We start from the raw sequence: 16,950 nt of genomic DNA, 5'->3' as shown, positions 1-16,950 counted from the left end.
CATATTATAATTAGTACCGTAGCTGCTCTCCTATATTTCTATCTTTCTTTTTATGATCTAGAAATTCTGCCTCATATGTATATTATATATGTATTATGTATGTAAAAAGTAAATAAACAAACTCATATGATTAAAGTTCAAATACATACATTTTAGTGATGTCACTTTTACTGTTATTTAAAGTGTTGATTTTATACATGCATGCAATGTGAAGTCTATATATTACTAAATTTAGTTGTTATGTAGTTGTTAGTTTTGGCGTTATTTTAATACACATGAATTTTTATTTAATAAGAACATGTATAGTGTATACCCCTTATTATTCGGAGAGGTTTTAACTTAGAAGTATTAATCAAACCCAACCTAGCCAATTATTCGAAAAACTGCTGGGACCAATGCTTAGCTTCTAAAAAATCTATGCGCCAATCGATCTTGTCGTTTACGAGATCTTACAGAACATACACAACATATTACTTAATTACTTACAATGAAAAAAAAATATTAAAATATTTCAGAATCCCATAATGGAGGGGACCTTGTCCAAATGGACAAATGTGATGAAGGGTTGGCAGTACAGATGGTTTGTGCTGGATGAAAATGCTGGTCTTTTCTCTTACTACACCAGGAATTTAATAAAGCAATAGATGTAGAAAATACGTGGATATTATGACAGGGGAAAAACTATCGTCAATTAAGGTTGCTTACATTGAACTCATTGATTGGTAAGTTCTCTCTTCCAGTAAGAGGGAGGATTGAGTAAAGGGGGTCGATGGGGACCGGTGTATCTTTATTTTGGCCCGCTGCGAGTTTCACTTAGTTAGAGAACATGTAAATATGGTTCTTTGCTTCTAAGAGTTTGTCTAATAAACGTCTTTTTTGACATACCCCAAAGTTGATTAGGATTAAGTAGTTCTTAGTTGATTTTTTGGATCTTGGAAAGAAAACGAAGTAGCAGGTTTTGTCATATTTTCACAGTAGTTTTTTGTTAGGTTATTTTAGGTAAGGTTAGGCAAATATTGGGGCTAGAAATAGAAGAAAACCTACTGTGAAAATACGACGAAACCCGCTACTTTCCTTGATCCAAATACTTTTTATAAAATTTATTTATTCTAAAGCTTTTCTTAACAGCAAGGAGAAAATGCGCCGGGGTGTCCGCCGGGGCTGTGTGCGTCTCCGTGGGGCTGTGGTTGGCATTGATGATGAGGATGATGCTACCTTCACTGTCACCGTGGACAATAAAACTTTTCACTTCCAGGTATTCTTCAGGAGGGCGGGGATACAACTTTACAAGTCAGCGATCTAAATGGATAAGAAAATGACCGGTATATTGAATATTGATGTAGATTCACAAAGATGATACACAAAATTACCCTTTCTGGCGATTATAATTATTGGTTGAAACGTTTGAACACTCAACCTAATGAATCAACCAATCAAAGGTATAGTTTCACGAAGTGCATTTAAAAAAAAATAGTGAACTGTAAGTTTTTTCTATTTTAAATGGTTCCACGACAAACGTAAGAGTCCCAAACGTCAGAGTGGAAAAACATCAGAGTGGACAAACGCAAGAGTCCCAAACGTCAGAGTGGGACAAACGTCAGAGTGGACAAACGCAGGATTTTTGGGACAAACGTCAGAGTGGACATTTTATAAGTAAAACGTATGAGTCTCGATTTTATAATCATTACCATATAAAAAAAAACATTTATATTTTTACTTTTTTTCATATTTATTTAACAACTGTGTTAGAACGAAAATTTTACACCCTTTCAAATATATCACATATATATTATAAAGTTTAAATATTAGCATACCCAAATTTTTAACAAACATAATTTTTGTGCAGTGGAATATTACTCATTAATAACGTCATGGTTGTAGTATCCCACAATTGTTTGCATAAATATGACAGGGCTGACATCCTCGTCATATTTCTCTACTATGCTTGCCAGCTCCTTCCTTCGCATATTTGTGTAGGTGTTTCTTGCACTGCTTTTGGTTGTCTCGTTATTTTGAGGTCCTAGTAGCGCGTCCCTGAGCTTTAAATTGGCTGTTGCTTCTTCTGCTTGCAAACGAGCTACTACAGTCCAAGTACCTGAATTTACAGGCAATGCTGATGATAAACCATAGTTATATCCTTCAGCAGAATTTGTAGTAAGAAACTCATCATTGATGACAGCATCATGCTTGTTCCATAAAGTATGTGGGAATCTTGGTTGGTTTCTTATTCCGGTCCTCCCATTTATGGCTCCAACGAAATTCTTGTCAAAGTACTCAATAAATTCATCAACTTCGTCTTTTTCTTCTGGCCAAGCTGGTTCAAGTTCTTTAATCTTCTTCTCTACAACAGTATCACGAATCTAAATAAATATAAATTTGAGAAAAAAATTAAATGTAAATTTAAAACTATCTTATTGGTTATGCCTAACATTGTTTTGCGCCCCCCCCCCCCCCCCCAAACATAACAATGACTCTGGACAAGCACAATATTTTCTTTATAATTAGGTTAGGTTAGGTTATAGGCTAGGGGGCCGAGCGCCCGCGGCTAGGCAGGCTAGGGGGCCGAGCGCTGCGGCTAGGTAGGCCAGGGTGCTGAGTGCTGCAGCCAGAGACATTTTCTTTATGATTAGGTTAGGTTAGGTTATAGGCTAGGGGGCCGAGCGCCCGCGGCTAGGCAGGCTAGGGGGCCGAGCGCTGCGGCTAGGTAGGCCAGGGTGCTGAGTGCTGCAGCCAGAGTCATTTTCTTTATGTGTTTTATGCAGTACACATTTGTAGAATGTTCGGTTTTTCGTAGCACCACGTTTCCTGTATTGAAAGTTATCCGCATCATGGAGGTGTTTTCCTCCCTGCTTTGCCTGGGAGTACCTGGCAGGGTACGGCGGCTGCATGGCTATCGGCTCACAACAAAATCTCTCACGTCTGATTGTTACCAAAGACAAAACACGAATAAGATGTCATTCAAAATTGGAAGATTTTTATAAAATATTTGAAAGATTTTTTGCAAAAAATTAGAAGATTTTTTGTCATATAATTAAAATAGCATAGACTCTGATGTTTTACTTAAGCAATGTCCACTCTGACGTTTGTCCACTCCGACGTTTGTCCCACTCTGACGTTTGACCACTCTGACGTTTGGGACTCTTGCGTTTGGGACTCTTGCGTTTGTCCACTCTGACGTTTGTCCACTCTGACGTTTGGGACTCTTACGTTTGGGGTAAGACCTTTTAAATATAAAGTTATTGATTAAAATTAAAAGATTTGACCAGGGATTTTCCTTAAAAAATGAGTTTTTCATTTTTATTTTCAACTTCGTTGCATGTTATATATGGCAAAAACTTTTTTGTCATAAATACAACCTTAGATAGCATTTACTAGTTAATAGAACTTCAAACTTTTTATACAACAAAATACACACAACAACAAAGAATGACCAATAAAATATTTAGTATAGTACTTAGAGTAGTGATCTATTTATATGTCTTAGTAGAATATATTAGGAATTGGATAGATATGATTATGTGATAAAGAATTTTAACATTGACCTGACCGAACTTTTTTTATTTGACAATACCTAGAAAAGTTAGTGATTTGCAACATAAATTACATGAGAATGGTCTTTTTATATAAATATATATATATATATATATATGATGTATGGTTAGTTGGTATTTCCGCGTGAGATAATGTGTATATTGTAAGTAAACCGGACGGTTTTCTTTATTTTTTTTTAAAGAATCTATTGAAAACCTGTCCTATAATGAACCGGACGTTATTTTTTATGTTTTTTAAGTAACTTGTCCCAAGGGGAACCCCTGTTAAATTTTTTTATAACTCTTGTGATATATGTGGAAAAAGATTCTCTGATATTGGTGTTTTGGCTATACATATTTGGAAAAAAATGGACCATTCTCATGTAATTTATGTGGCAAATCACTTTGACTTTTTTAGATATTGTCAAATAAAAAAAGTTTGGTCTGGTCAATGTTAAAAATTCTTTAACAAATAATCATATCTATCCAATGCCTAATATATTCTACTAAGACATATAAAAGTTCACTACTCTAAGTACCTTAACTCTTTAAATACACTTCGTAGAACTATCCCTTTCACTTAAATCCCCTAAGTTGTTCAGTCAACAAATAAAAAATACTTGCCTGAAGTTGTTGAGCCAATGAATAATAAAACATTATTGTAAAACTTTAAAAAGCCCATTGTTCCCTCTCTCTCTTGATAAAAGTAGGACACCTGTCATTAGCCTGTCTCAGACTAAAAAATCAACGAAAGTACCTATAGTGCAGCTGATTTATGTAGTTCTGACTTAAAACTAAAAGGGTACCTATGTAAGTTCATTTTCTTATATTTTAACATTTTCATGTCTTAATAGGTAATATTTTGACTTTCAAAAAATTTCTCTTCAAATTAATTAATGAAAAATAAAAATATTTGATTTAGGCAAAAGATGCAGAAGAAAGAGAGAAATGGATAAGAGCACTGGAAGACACAGCACTTAGACACAATCAAATTAAGCGCAGGTAGCATCTATAGATCTATTATTTTTTCTTTGGAAGAGGCATTACATCTAAACAATCAAATGTGCAGATGGATCATATATGACTTAGGCTTACTTTTTCTTTTGTACCTATGTAATGCTTGATTATTGTTAACATTTACGTTCATATGGATTATCATGATATTTACTCTTTTGTTTAATTATATATTAGTCTTAGGGAGCCAATATACGGCTTAAAACAGGCAAAAGAAAATGTGCACTCTTTAAGTAGGTATTTACTTGAAAAAATCAGTTTGTAATTTAAGATCTTGAATTTTTTTAGATAGATGTTAGGAATAGATTAATCTTTTAAAAAAATCGGATTAAATTAAGACAAAAGTAATACAAATAAATTAAATTAAAATACTCAGTTGATTTTTTCCCCAAAAATTTGCCTATTGTATGTAAAAAGATTTTTTCTAAAGTTTCAGGTCATTATCCAGTTACAGGAAGTCTGGGGTAGTAAAAATGGAGGATTTTGACAGGAAACTGTCAGAAACAGATGCTTATCTGCAGATGCTTATTGATCAGAATGCTGTATTTACTAAAAAGGTAAAATTAGCTTTTTTTACAAGGATGGTTGTATTTGGTACATTTTGTAGCGAAGCCTTTCCCCTTTTTTCCAAGAAAATGATAGATTGATTGAAAGCCAGTAATCATATAGTTTTCACAGGGATTAGATATTAGCTGATAAATTGATGTAATCCCCAATTATGTGATACACACATTTACCCCTTCTGTAGATTACAATTAGTGGTTGTAACGTTTGGACACTCAACCTTATAAACCAATCAATCAAAATTTAATAAAAGTCCCCAAAGTTGTTGAGCAAACGAATATGAAACTTTATTATAAAACTTTTGTGGACTTTTGTATTGTTCAAGTTGCTTGTGTTTGATTTCTTAGTCTAGTTTTTGTTTTATTACATACCTATGATTATGCATATTAATGTTTTCTTGTTTAGGCTGAAATGGCTACAGATGATGAATCTAGAGAGAAATATTTAGGACTGTCGGACAAAGTAAATGAAATGGTAGAATCTGTTAAACATGCCATTGTTCTTCTACAGATAGCCAAGGTATTAATCTATTTATCAGGTGTCTATCTGTTTTTCAAGTCTGCTTGTTTTTCTACACTTTTTCAAAACGATATCAAGTAAGGTGTTTATGAATTCCCCCAAAGATTTTTAAAAAGGTTAACTTTTGTTTTTTGGCCTGAAACTATTGGGATTTATATTAAATCTTGATTAAAACTAGCAAGTGTCTTAATATTTATTAAAATGATTTTAATTAACTTAATGGTTCATTGTCTCATCATGTAGTTAAACAATATTTTAAAACCATCACATGATCACTCACTAGCAAACTTATCTTATATTATCTGTTCAAATTAATAGGTATATTTTATATAACTTTCTTTTTTTTTATGTTGTAGAATGCTTCGTGTCCTCAGAGTGAAGAAGATTCTATTTATGTTCATTCCTCTGGTGGCCATCAGAAGCCAGCTCAAGATTCTGGCCACGGCTTCGAGGATCCCTTCCCTGACCACGTCGAAGATGGTGTAGAGGAGGGTAGTGAGTGTCAGGTAAGGGATCCTAGCTTCTCCGTACCATACTCTGGGAGTAATCCCAAAAAATGACATAATATTCGAAAGGTAGAAATTCGCACAACAAGGTCTAAAGAAGAATTATATCATTTCCATTGGCCCATTCCAGACAATTTTTAAAGTCTGTATTTCTTGACGTTCGTTGTAGATAAATTATGTCTATTCATTGGACTAAATATTTTGACAATAGACTTTTGCTTTCAAGTTTTTTTCTGTTTTTCTGCTCTATTGATAACAATTACAACAGTATTTTTAGAAAGGAAAGAATCATTTTTTTTGTAGATAAGTATTGAATTTGTCACATTTCTTACAAATATTTTGGTATCTTTCTGTTACATATGTCATTTGCACTTATTTTAAGGTGTTTTTTCTACAATACATCATACTTCTTAATTAATTCCGGATCATTTTTATAATTTTGAGTTATATTTAATGTACTAGGAGCCTTCTAATAACAACAACAATAATACAAAATCCAAGGATGACCGGACGACGAGCACCAGCAGTGGCGCGGGCAAGCGGATGACCTCCCCGCCATCCCTTCTGCTGTCCCCGCATTCTGCGGATATTCCCGCGGTATCCTATTCCAGTTCGGATGACGATGATGACGATTTTTATGATGCACAAGTAAGTTTTTTTCTCATCAAATTATAAATTGGGATACATTTATGCATAGCTTTTGTACAATTATTGTTTGCAAGTGAGTATATTTTCTATAACCCCGCCCCCGGAAATAGAGTAAGGTGTGGCTAAAAAATTCATTTATGTTGGAAAATATTCATCCCTGACTGTCTGTTCTTTGAAATATTTTAACAGTGTCAGATAAAAGAATAATTTGAGTATAGAAATGATAATCGCACATTGTCAAATGCTCTTTATATCAGAAAAACATAAATAAATACATTTTTATAAACTTTTATAGGATTAACATAGATTAATACTTAGACTAAAATAGAAATAGAAAGAAACTACCTACCAAATTAGACTAGACACTCAAAAATTTAATTTTTTTTTTATATTCCAGGATGACTTCAGTGGCAAATCAGTGGGCGAAGCAATGCCATCTCCCCTACCCCCCAACTCCTCCTCTACCTGCCCCAAAGTTGAGGTGTTTGAGGCCCCCCTCAGTAGCGTTCCAGGGATGAATACTTATTAAAAATTTCCTTAAGATATTCCTCCTAGTCCTGATAGCCTTTTTGTAAAAAGGTGATGGGTTTAATCTCATCCTAACACCGCGTCATAACTAGAGACGTAAAATTTGGTTCCTAATGCTACTGTGATAGGCACGCGACATTAATAGTTACAGTAGGGAAATGCCTTGGTCCCCAAACAGGCACAACTTATCATACAATACAAAGTTCGTCTATTGATTGATTGATTGATTAGTTATAGTCTCTTAGGGTTTGGACCTAAGTAGTTCGTCTATCACAAAGATTGGTTGTCTGTACGACACTTGACCGCGTAATCATACACTTCACTTGCAAGAATGGCCCAGGTTAGGTTAGGTTAAGTAAAGGTTTTAAGAGCCCCGCAGGTTTGAGGCTTAGAAAGAGGTTCGAGTTGAGGCACCCCGATTAATAATTAAGTATATATTCACCTCACAGAGCCACCTATTTCTCCGCTGACCCCATCCGACGTGGACTGGGACGCCCTGTACGAACATGAATCAGAGGAGTCTGAGATTGACATGAAGTCGCAGGGCTCCGTCATTACTCATCTCTTATCACAGGTTAATTAACATTTACCTTACCTAACCTAAAATAACCTATCAAAAGCTATGTGAATATCCGACAAAACGCGCTACTTTGTTTTCTTTCCATGATCCACTTTTTAGTTTGTTAGTAACTTGAAAGGTTAGCATACATTCATTAAAATCTTAACTTTGTTTATTTTTATATCAGTGACTATGTACAATACATACTTGGAAGAAAGAGAAGGGGGAGTTGGTAAATAAACCCTCCACAATCAATTGTTGTTTTAAAAATAAAAATTTTGGGAAGTCTTTTTTTACAGGGGTTATTTCGCTTTTTTTGATGGTCATATTGGCCTTGTACCTGAATCTAAAATGTTTGTTTTTCTAATATTAAATATGCGCACTTACCTAAGCTAAATGTGTTGATATAAACAATTTAGTTAATATATTACTCGCTAGGTTCGCATTGGTATGGATCTGACCAAGATAGTGCTACCCACCTTCATTCTGGAGCGAAGGTCGTTGCTGGAAATGTACGCGGATTTCTTTGCACACCCGGATATTTTTGTAAATATTACAGAGAAAAGCACACCAGAAGAGAGGATGGTTCAGGTAACGTTTCTTAGAAATTTTTTAATAATTCTTATAATGTAACAATGAAAGAATCCAGAGAGAGAGATGGGACAATAGGCTGTTTATTACACTATTCCCCAATGTTTTATGATAACATTTTCTTAACAACTTTGGGGACTTTTACCACAGGGAACTATCCACGAACGAGAGAGTGATCCTAAGCACCTTCCAGCATTGATCCATAGTATGTTTTTTAGTGAATATACTAGGTTTATGTTTAATATTTAGTTTATCGACTAAAAAGTTAGGTTTCACCATGGTTTTATATGAAAAAATACTTTGAGAAGTAAAGCATTTTTTTGTGCAATAAAATCAAATGTTTTGATGAGTTCAAACTGTTGTTTAAAAGCTTTGACACAAAGTATATTATTTTGATTAAAAACGTATTTTTAGAAAAAGGGTTGGTAACTTGTAATATTGTAAACAGTTTAATTAATGTACTTTTGTAATTTACAGCATTTAATGCTTTTCTGCCGTGTTATTTTATTTTGTCCTTTGAACTCAATATTTTGATAATATTGCCTCAATAAACGATTTACATTTCATGTAAAACCATGGTAAAACCCAACTTTTTAGTTGATAAACCAAATATTAAACATAAACCTAGCATATTCACTAAAAAAATACTATGGATCAATGCTGGAAGGTGCTTAGAATCACTTGCTTTCGTTCATTCCCTTTTGATTGATTGGTTTATTCAGTTCAGTGTTTAAACACTTCAATCACTAATTTTAAAGTACATAAGGGGTAAATTTGTGTATCATCATTGTCATTTATTGCTAAAATTTACATTTCATCTTCTCTATATCTTAACTTTATTTCGTTTTTGATACGCCAGTAAACTAATAGCTTTACTTAAATATCTCTTATCTCAAAAAGAACCTACGAGTACGACACATCTTTTGAGATTGCCCAAACTAATCAGCTTTGATATTTTTGATGTTGGCATCCTTGTTATCAACAAAACTTTGTTATTTTTCCAGGTATTAAAATGGTATTTATCCTCTTACCATGCGAGTAGAAAATCATCAGTAGCGAAGAAACCTTATAATCCAATTCTGGGCGAAATTTTTAGATGTCACTGGTCTCTACCTCAAGTCAAGGTAATTCAGTTTGCTTGTCCTATTATTTCAAAACCCTATAACCCTATTGGTATCTGGAAAACATTAAAGTATTAAAGTTACATACCCATGGAGGGGGGGGGGGGGCATTGGGCAGTTATTATACTAGGCCCAAATTTTAGTTGGTTTATTAAGTTGGGTGTCCTAACGTTTCAACCACAGATTGTTATCTAATGAAGGGATATTTTGTGTATTATCATGGGGGATGTACATCAATTTATCGGTCTTTGGTCTTATCCCTTTAGTTCATAGAAATACCAGCAATTGAACGCATTCCTAAAGAGAAGCAATACAGACAAACAATCCTTTGTCTTATAAGTCCTAACTTTGCATAACGTCCTGGCCTCTAGCAGTCTCAGGAAAAATTTAAAAGTTTTGAATGAAAATAAACGTTCTAAAAATAAATCTGTAATACTAATCATTTATAAAAGCGAAGTTTTTCTATAATCATCATCATTCATCTCAAACATGCTGATTTTTTACTTTTTGAGTAGAGAGATTACCCTCTATTACTTTTTGACAACAATTTTTTGTATGATATCTCTACCTATTCATCTTATTTGTAGAACAATGATTTCTAGGATAACAAGGAAAAATACATCTCTAAAACTTTAAGTTTGCCTTAAACCTAATCCTGAATTTTTGCAATTTTGCACTTCGTTTTTTTCTACAATTTATCAGGGGTGTATATTTTACATGGGATCCCCTGCTCAGGAGGGGGGAAAAAAAATAAAAAATAAGTGGTTGGATGGAAAAAAATGTAAAAATTAAGAAAACTGAAAACATTTTTTCCATTTCCACCCCCTCCTTGGTGAAAAAAACTTTTAAAAATGTGTGGTAGGAGGGATAAAATAAATAAAATATAGAGTTCTTTAAATATTTTCCATTTTCCCCCTACTTGGTGAGAAAAAACTAGAAGGGGAAGAAAAATAAAAAAAATTGTAGCAGGGGAAAAAAAATAAATCTTGTGCAGAATATACACCCCTGCAATTTATTTCACAGCTTTACTGTTATGGATGTTATCATCCTTGATAATCTATAGATTTATATATTTAGGACGCCCCTGCAGTGCCAAATTTACCAATTCCCTGGTGCAACCACAACGATCTCATCTTCCTGGCAGAGCAGGTGTCCCACCATCCACCCATCAGGATAGTTGACAACATTTTTACAGCAACCCATCTTCTACCAACCTTTTCGTGATTTTCAGCTGTCGTTGCTCGGCAACACGTAGTAGAATTGACGACCCATTTATCTGCCCCCCAAATATTATTTCAGATTTATTTCGCTTGTTGGCTATATCTTATACCTGACAACAACCAGCGAATTTTAAATATTTTTGTGGTAAATGATACTTTTGTGAGGTGGTATCGTCCCTCATATTGCGGACTTTTAGAAAAATTCGCAAGAAATACCTATGTTGTTTTTTTAGATTACAAATAGGGCGTATATGGTCAAGAACATCGAACATTATAGTAAAATGGTTATCTTTATACCCACTGAAAATCACTTTTTTACTACATAAAACCAAACGATAAAAGAAGATCCCTATTATTATAAGATGCTCTTTTCAACAAAAATTTCAAGAGTTTTTTTTTTTACACTTTGTTGCTATTAAAAGTTGTATGTTGTAAAAATGTCAAGTACCTGCTAATAGTGCGCTGTATGTTGAGTGTGGGGCTAGAAAAATCTCCTTCAACGGGCACATCTACACTAAATCATCTTTCCTCGGAGTTTCAGTAGCCGTTCATAATATAGGTAATGTTTTCCAGTATGGCTTCGAAACTGATTAATATCCGGTGGATTAGAACCGGTTTTCAGCCATACTGTAAAATCTTGTATAGCATCGTATTACAGCAATTTTCCACGAATATGAAAATAAAAATCATAAAGTCAATACAAGTCTTGTTAGCCTGTGCCTTCGGTCTCTCTTGGGTAACAAAACTGTTTTTTTTTTAATATCCGCGGAAAGCTGTTTATAATACGCTGCGATAAATAAATAGGTATTCCAAATTTAAAAATTGTACTTTTTTTTCAATTGCACAACAATGCATTGCAATGTAGGAACTAACATTCAAAATCGCAGTGCCTAAACTCATAAAGTGGTATATCCCCTCCGTTACCTTTTATTATCACTTTGAATTAACCCATGTTGAATAATATAGGTGAGGGACGGATAAGTCTGCTGGATGTTGGTGAAGACTATGTGGTCACCTTCCCCTCCGGATACGCCAGAAGTATCCTGGCCACCCCCTGGCTGGAACTTGGAGGCAAGTGTGAGATCACCTGTCCACAAACAGGATACAGGTACACACATTAGGGAGGGAGGGGAAATTGGACTGTTTATTACACTAGTCCCCAATATTTTAAAATAACGTTTTCTTATTTGTTGGATTGACAACTTTGGCGATTTTCTTAAATTTATTTGTTTATTAAGTTGAGTGTCCAAACGTTTCAATCACTTATATTAATCTACTGCAGGGGAGAAGGTGTAATTTTGTGTATCATCATTGGGGATGTATATCAATTTATTGGTCATTGTCTTATCCCTTTAGATCCCTGGGGGTTCATACAGAGAATATATTGACACAAATAATTCCATAGAAAGAATTAATCATGTTTACCTAATTTATCTGATGACTAGCGGATACGCCCCTAGAGGCCTCTAGGGGACTTTAGGTAAAGGGGGAGGGGGTCAAATAGAATGTAATAGTGGTGTGTTTGAGGGGGAGGAGTATATAAAAAAATATACTTAATTATTTTCAGAGCTGATGTTGAGTTCAAATGTAAACCCTTCTGGAGCAATGAGATGAATAAAATTGTCGCCGAAGTTTTTCCAAAGGATTCAAAGAAGGCATTACTAAAGGTAAATTAAGCCCCTTGTGTCTTGTTTTCACCAGAAAAGTAATGGACGATGGACTTTAAACTCTATTATTGAATCTTAATTTGTTTTTCGTTAATTTCTTATTCCGATTCTTGTATTGCAAAAGGAAAAACAAAAAGTTCAAAGAGGGAAATAAAAAAAATCTAAGATTTTAGAACCATCAAAGTTTTTAAAAAGTTTGAAAGGACAGCTTTTTGGTTATTTCTTATTTTTCTCCTCGTGCAACTAATAATTTTTAAGATTTTCAACTATACAGACTGATCTTCGTATTTACTTAGTAGAAGTTGCTTGCCATCCGATTCTGCAAGGACGTCAAAGGGGGAAGAGAGGATGCGGGTTTAAGTGTGTTTACCCCCCCCCCCCACCATAAAAAAGCTTGGACGTCATAGGCCTTAACTAAAACCAATGTTATTTTTTTCTGTAAGGTTGAAGGAGAATGGAATGGGAAGATGACTGCTAAGTGGAGCAGTGGCAAGACTGAAACTTTCCTGGATGTCAACCATCTACCTGTCATCAAGAAACATGTCAAACCTGTCGTCGAACAAGAAAGACATGAATCCAGGTAGGAACACTGACTAACCCGTGACCGTGGCTTAACACCTAGCGCATCCGCTTGTCGTCGGGGAGGTAATAGGTTCGAATCTCGCCCTGACACCAATGGCTCATAACTAAAGACGTTAAAGATGGTTCCTACTGCTGCTATGGCAGGTGTGCGTCTTACATAGTTAGAGTAGGGGGAATGCCTTGGCCCAAAACAGGCGCAACTCTTTACCAAGCACAATTTGAACTTCTCAGACAAAGATTAAAATCCCTTAAAAGTCCATCTCATAAAATAAAAAAAATTTAATTATCGATTTATCTCATTTTTACACCGATTATTAACTTATTTTGTGATCTTTTTTTAGACGCCAATGGCGAGAGGTAACGGCAGGCCTGACCAGCGGCGACATTGAATCCGCAACGGCTGCAAAGGCCAAGTTGGAGGACAAGCAGCGAAAAGACGCCAAACAACGGAAAGAGGACGGGTCCAAGTGGGAGAACCGGTTCTTTAATCCAGTCGGAGAAAACTGGTTTTTCACCCAGCCGCTGTCATCTAGAATATAGAGAATACAATAATTAAAGGTCTAAATATTGAAATTGTTTTCGAGTGCATGAGTGTGTGTGTGTTTTGATTGGATGAGAGTGTATGTGTGTGTGTGTGTGTGGATTGTATGAGTGTGTGTTATTTGTAACTTATTTTCGCACCATACAAGTGATTATTCAATTCAGTCAAATTTTGTTAACAGAACCTAATTTTGGGTAACTTATTGTACTATTATATCCTGTTTATTAAATCAACAGAATATCCGTCTTTCTCGTGAATCTTCACTAGTAAACGGCTAACTGAGCTCCTCAATTATCAGAAATATTTTATTTTACTCCAGGATAGTTTTTAGACTATGAGACGGAGAGGTGCGACTATAGTCCCCTTAAAGATATTTTTTTTTTCAAAACACAAAAAGATTTTAAGTGGGGAACTTCCACCACATCTTTGGGGAGTAGGTAGTAGCTTAACATAATTATAATTAAAATATTTTAGATATAAAGTTATTATTAAAAACTTGTGTCTAGACTGAATTGAACAAACACTTGGGTATGTTTTTATATATTACCGTTGAATTTCATTCTTGAATATAGAGTTGCTTTTATTGTTAAAATTTCCTCTTGCATTAATATACTTAAAGCATAAAAATATTAAAAATATAATAGATGCCACTAAAGCACAATATTTGATAGAAAAATGAAAATTGATCTTGAATTTTCTCGTCATTATAATGTACAAATAAAAGCTAAATGGCCAAAAATGTCATCTTAATAAAGTGTTTAAAAATGTTTTTATTTAAAAAAGTGTAAGTGAATTAGGTATAAAGTTTTTGTCATAACATTTATTCGCATTAAAAACAATCAAAATTTTAAGAGTATTCGAATTTTAAATATTAAATTACTGCATTTTTTATTTTATTTTTGCTTTTATTCTGAGTAGATTAGGATTTTTAAATCTGTGATTATTTCTTTAAAAATGTAAAAAAAACTTCCATAATTTTTATTTCTTTATATATCAATAGTATAACTGTACATTTCAAAGACATATTTCTCTAAATAGGATAATTTCATAAAAAGGCATTAAATGAGTTAAGGAATTATGCAGAAGGTAAAGATTGCTCCTAAACCCATAGAAAAACATTTTAACTATTGCATTAAAAACTAGATGGTTGATTATTTTTAACATATAGATAAACAGATTTAATATGGAGCTTTTTAGTTTTGTTTAAAAATATTATTAAGTCAAATAAAACAATAAACATATCTAAATGGATAAAAACAAACAAAGTAATGGAATATTTTTATGTATATTCAATATTTATCCCTAGTAGGTAATGGGTGAATGGTTGCACATTTTTTACTGCACAATAAGATTATGTATAAATTTGAAATTTTAAGTCAGGCTAAGCCATCAAGAAAATACCTTTTTAAAGTTTAATGTTTTATAATAAAGAAGCATTTTTAAAAGTCTCAAAATCAAATTTAGGATTAGATATAATCTTTATATTGTAACAAATCTAAGAATTAGTTTTTAATTGTACAGTACAGTAATTGTAACAATTTATCCATTTCAAAAAGGTATAATACATCTGAAGAAAAACATTCTAACTTTTCTGCTTTTGAAAATTATAATAATTTATACTTATTGAGTTCAATACAATCTCTTTAAGGGAACGACATTTTTTAAAGTCGGAAAAATTGATTGATTTCTTCAGTTGAGAAAAATTCATTTCCCCCGAGTGCTATTTAATTGATTATATTATTATTATTGTATTATAATTGTGATAATTTGATTGTGATAACCTATAACATTATTATTATTATTATTTTGATTCCAAGTACAATCTAGTTTTTATCATTATGCACATAAGGGATATAGGATTTGGTATATAGAAATTAATATTTAGGTTTGCTAAAGGTTAATTTTACACATGTAAGATTGGATTTAAGTTATAAAAAAAATTATATTTCGGCATATCAATGTAATCGTGCATTTAATTTTTTTGTAGCTTATAACTTCAATAACTAATAAACGGATTGAGTTCTCTATTTTAGGGAAGTCTCACATAGTTATCTGATTTGTTTTAGGCTATTTTATAACCTTAACCTACAAGTAACATGATCCATTTTATATTTAGATGGTTGGGCTTTAGGCTATTTTTTTGCCCATCCTTTGAAATACTTAAAGCCCCCTTAAGATAGGGGTGAGGTATTAGTAAATAATTTTGTTTATGGTTGGGACAATGAAAGATAATCTATAGATTTCGTCAATAGTATCTTTATACTTTGGGGTTAAGTTTAATTTAAATATCAATAACATATCCTTTTATGGAGATAATTTTTCAATTTTTAAGTGAAATTGCTAAATATTTTTTTTCTTATTTACTTATCCTATATCCTTGTATGTTTTATATAGTTAATTATTATGAAAAATAATATTTGTAAATTAATTAAGTTTCGTGTAGGTTTTCAAAATACATCCTTTATTGTCATTAAATCATGCTAATTTTTATTTATTATAAATGGTTGATTTTTCAGATTTAAAAATGGTTAGGTACTTAATAAAAGTTGTTTTAATTAAAACCAGTAAGTTAGGTTTTTAAGGAAAATTACTAATGAAAGTATAGCTATATTTAGCACAGTGATCTAGAAGTATTTTAAGTATAAATTGATTTTTTGGTTATTTTTCACTTGGGTTTTATTTTATATTTATTTAATCAAAGGTAGCTTAAATTCATACTCTATGTTTTAAAAACTCTGAGTATCTTCTACTTGACTTCAAATATTATAATACATAGATCTACTTTTCTCTATGTGTTATTTTGCATGAAATAATCAGCAAAAAGTTGTTAAGTTATAAAAAAAAGGTTATAGTCTTTATTTTGTTAATTTACTTAATCTTTAATAGCTAACTGATTTTTTTTTTTAAGGAAGATCCATTTGATATATATATATATATTCATCAAGTTCTTATCTCTCAAAGCGCTATATATTGAGAAACATAATACCAAATTATAATCCACAAAAGTGCTACACCCCTGCACACTACGGTGTGTACACTATGGCGCGCATGAACTGTGTGCTTGAAAATTTTAGAGGATTTTTTTTCTGCTGAATTTTTGCAAAGTTGTGAAAATAAATCCGGGAAGAATTTTATCAATAATTCTGTCTGTGACTTAGTGATATTTCATGTTTTCATTGGGTTATCATGAAATTGTGAAATCGGTTATGTAATGTTTCAAATATATTGATTATCTGCTATCTATAAAATGAAAACTGTGATTAATTTTAACATTATATTTCTTATTAATTTGTGTTTTTTTTCCATTCGAACAGAATAAGACATTAATATTTAAATTATGAAATTATTCTTTTAATATAT

At 32.7% G+C, this 16,950-nt stretch overlaps 1 protein-coding gene and 1 long non-coding RNA gene across 2 annotated transcripts; one reads left to right on the top strand and one right to left on the bottom strand.

Moving 5' to 3' along the window:
- Nucleotides 1-494: 494 nt before the first annotated feature.
- LOC145312054 (oxysterol-binding protein-related protein 9) lies at nt 495-16,107 on the top strand. Its single transcript, XM_080151193.1, has 18 exons — nt 495-625; nt 1,129-1,255; nt 4,453-4,532; nt 4,975-5,101; nt 5,514-5,627; nt 5,984-6,133; nt 6,596-6,781; nt 7,179-7,293; nt 7,759-7,883; nt 8,307-8,459; nt 9,464-9,583; nt 10,658-10,752; nt 11,259-11,359; nt 11,767-11,908; nt 12,368-12,467; nt 12,911-13,047; nt 13,391-13,607; nt 15,309-16,107. The coding sequence occupies exons 1-17, from the start codon at nt 525-527 to the stop codon at nt 13,587-13,589; spliced, it is 2,172 nt and encodes a 723-aa protein (XP_080007319.1). The 5' UTR covers nt 495-524; the 3' UTR covers nt 13,590-13,607; nt 15,309-16,107.
- Nucleotides 1,711-3,112, bottom strand: LOC145312424 (uncharacterized). The gene is made up of 2 exons (XR_013877005.1): nt 2,866-3,112; nt 1,711-2,360 (listed from the first exon to the last, which is right to left on the bottom strand). It is a non-coding gene; the product is annotated as an uncharacterized LOC145312424 (long non-coding RNA).
- Nucleotides 16,108-16,950: the final 843 nt, after the last annotated feature.

This window comes from Acartia tonsa, chromosome 1 (genome assembly GCF_053477335.1).
Source record: "Acartia tonsa isolate MP-2025a chromosome 1, ASM5347733v1, whole genome shotgun sequence".
Lineage (NCBI taxonomy): Eukaryota > Metazoa > Arthropoda > Copepoda > Calanoida > Acartiidae > Acartia > Acartia tonsa.
This window is presented reverse-complemented; position numbering and strand designations above follow the sequence as displayed.